Genomic DNA, 2,500 nt, shown 5'->3' on the forward strand with positions numbered 1-2,500 from the left:
CAGCGAGGGCAGGGAGTGCTGGCACATGAAGGAGTAGACGCACACACCGAACAGGTTGGGAACGCCGCGGAAGTCCGCCGCCGGGGGGTGGCCCTCGCCGTGACCTTTGGCGATCCGGATCAGAGCCAGGATGATCATCATGGAGAACGCTACAGAGAGATGGAGGGATGGAGAGAGGGAGAGAGAGAGAAAAAGAGAGGGATGGAGAGAGGGAGAGAGAGAGAGAGATGGATGGAAGGAGGGAGAAGGAGGGAGAGAGAGAGAGAGAGGGATGGAAGGAGTGAGAGAGAGAGAGAGAGAGAGAGAGAGAGATGGAAGGAGGGAGGGAGAGAGAAGGATGGATGGAAGGAGGGAGAGAGAGATGGAAGGGGGGACAGAGAGGGGGATGGAGGGAGGGAGAGGGAGATGGGTAAGGAAGAGAAGAGAAGAAAAGGGAAGTTGGGGAGAGGGAAAGAGAGAACAGTGTTAGATGTAAATATAATCATTTCCATACAGAAAACACCTCCTGCATTCTGATTGAAGTAGAGTGTGCAGAGTGTGGTGTGTATGTGTGTGTGTGTGTGTGTATATAGTGTGTGTGTGTGTATATAGTGTGTGTGTGTGTATATAGTGTGTGTGTGTGTATATAGTGTGTGTGTGTGTATATAGTGTGTGTGTATATAGTGTGTGTGTGTGTATATAGTGTGTGTGTGTGTATATAGTGTGTGTGTGTGTATATAGTGTGTGTGTGTGTATATAGTGTGTGTGTGTGTATAGTGTGTGTGTATATAGTGTGTGTGTGTGTATATAGTGTGTGTGTGTGTATATAGTGTGTGTGTATATAGTGTGTGTGTCTGTAGTTTGCACGGAGTGTGTTTTGTGTGTTTCCAGTGAATAGTGGGGTTGAAGTGTATACTGTGTGTGAGTGTGTGTAGAGAGTATAGACTGTGTGTGTGTGTGTGTGTCTGGTCTATTTAGCTCCCCTCCCAAGAGCCTCATCCCATCACAGAACTGCAAATTGTGCACAAAAACACACACACACACACACACACACACACACACACACACACACACACACACACACACACACACACACGCTGCACATCTGAGAGCACAGCTTTGTTTCCAATGTGTACATCCAAACTGAGCGTGCTCAGAAATGTCCCATGCCTGCATGTACACACACACACACACACACACACACACCCCTGCCCCCCGGGCATCGTCATGCCAGCAATGTGTCATGAGAGGAGACGGCATGATTACAGAAGCCTGGGAGGGACATATCTCCAGACATCCTCCGCAGGGTAGACACACACACACGCGCACACACACACACACACATCCTCCGCAGGGTAGAAGACTGTTGTTGTGTTATTGGATAGCTCCATCACAAACATGACAGACACACACACACACACATTCACCCTCACACTGTCTTCCCAATGTAGCTTCTACACATGTAGGAACAGGAACCTGTACACAGGTTTCAGCTACAGTGGGAGGAGAGAGAGTGTCTCTGTGTGTGTGTGTGTGTGTGTGTGTGGGACACCTCACAGCATCCCTACCGCCACACACACACACACACACACACCCATCCGAGACATAATTATCTCTGTTCTTCCCACTGCTGGAGGTCTGTGTCCACCTGTGTGTGTCATGTCCTTCCTGCAGCTTAATTAGTTGCATGATCTCATTACAGATCTCAGGGATTATCACACACACACACACACACACACACACACACACACACACACACACACACACACACACACACACACACACACACACAGTGTGACCATCATACTGAAGCAGGGCTTTCTGTGCGTCACACTGACCTTGTTCCTTAACGGTCTAAGGTCGATATCCCTTGTCAGGGATATTTTTTTTTTTTTGTCAAAAAATGTTTAAAGCTCCGCGAGTTTTTGACCTACAGACATACAAATAACACCCACATAATCATTGAACCCTTTTCTTTTAAAATATATAAAGTTCAAAACTAAAAAATAAATAGGCACTTTGTCAGGAGAATCGAACGAAAACTTGCACATTTCACTGTCTGAGCCAGAATTCAGCTCCTAATGCGCCACCCATTAGCACTTGGTGGCTATTCATATGGTAAGAAATGGTTATTCGGCGAACGCTATTGGGTCATGCCGTGGCGAGGAGCACTCAGTAATCGCCCTTTTCACCCATATAAGCCAGTCCACATGGTTGGTGAAATGTTTCATCTGTGTGTTCGTTTGTGCTGATTCATCGGCAGCTCCATGGTCCGAGATGTCCACATCCCCTCTTCGTTTAGTGGATGTTTTTATATACACTCTTTTTTTATATATATTCACTTACTTGCTTAGTTAACTTTTTTATATACACTCTTTTTATATATCTGTATTCATACTGTGGTCTATCTGTAGTACTTATGTTATGTGTAGTACTTATTGTGTTGGGTTTGTTTATATGTTTACTGTACCCATACACCAGAGCAATTTCTTGGTGTAAACCTGCATGACAATAAATCTGT

The 2,500-nt window shown here is 45.9% G+C and overlaps 1 protein-coding gene across 1 annotated transcript in view; it reads right to left on the reverse strand.

Moving 5' to 3' along the window:
• tmem104 (transmembrane protein 104) overlaps nucleotides 1–2,500 on the reverse strand; it is a gene marked incomplete at its 3' end in the record, with an annotated part of 72,476 nt that overhangs the window by 624 nt on the left and 69,352 nt on the right. The window contains exon 10 of the mRNA XM_080835615.1: nucleotides 1–149. This exon is cut by the window's left edge and continues 624 nt beyond it. Coding sequence (XP_080691741.1) covers nucleotides 1–149 — 149 coding nt within the window. The remainder of the gene's footprint in view (nucleotides 150–2,500) is intronic.

This window comes from Sprattus sprattus, assembly GCF_963457725.1.
Source record: "Sprattus sprattus genome assembly, chromosome: 3".
Classification (NCBI taxonomy): domain Eukaryota; kingdom Metazoa; phylum Chordata; class Actinopteri; order Clupeiformes; family Clupeidae; genus Sprattus; species Sprattus sprattus.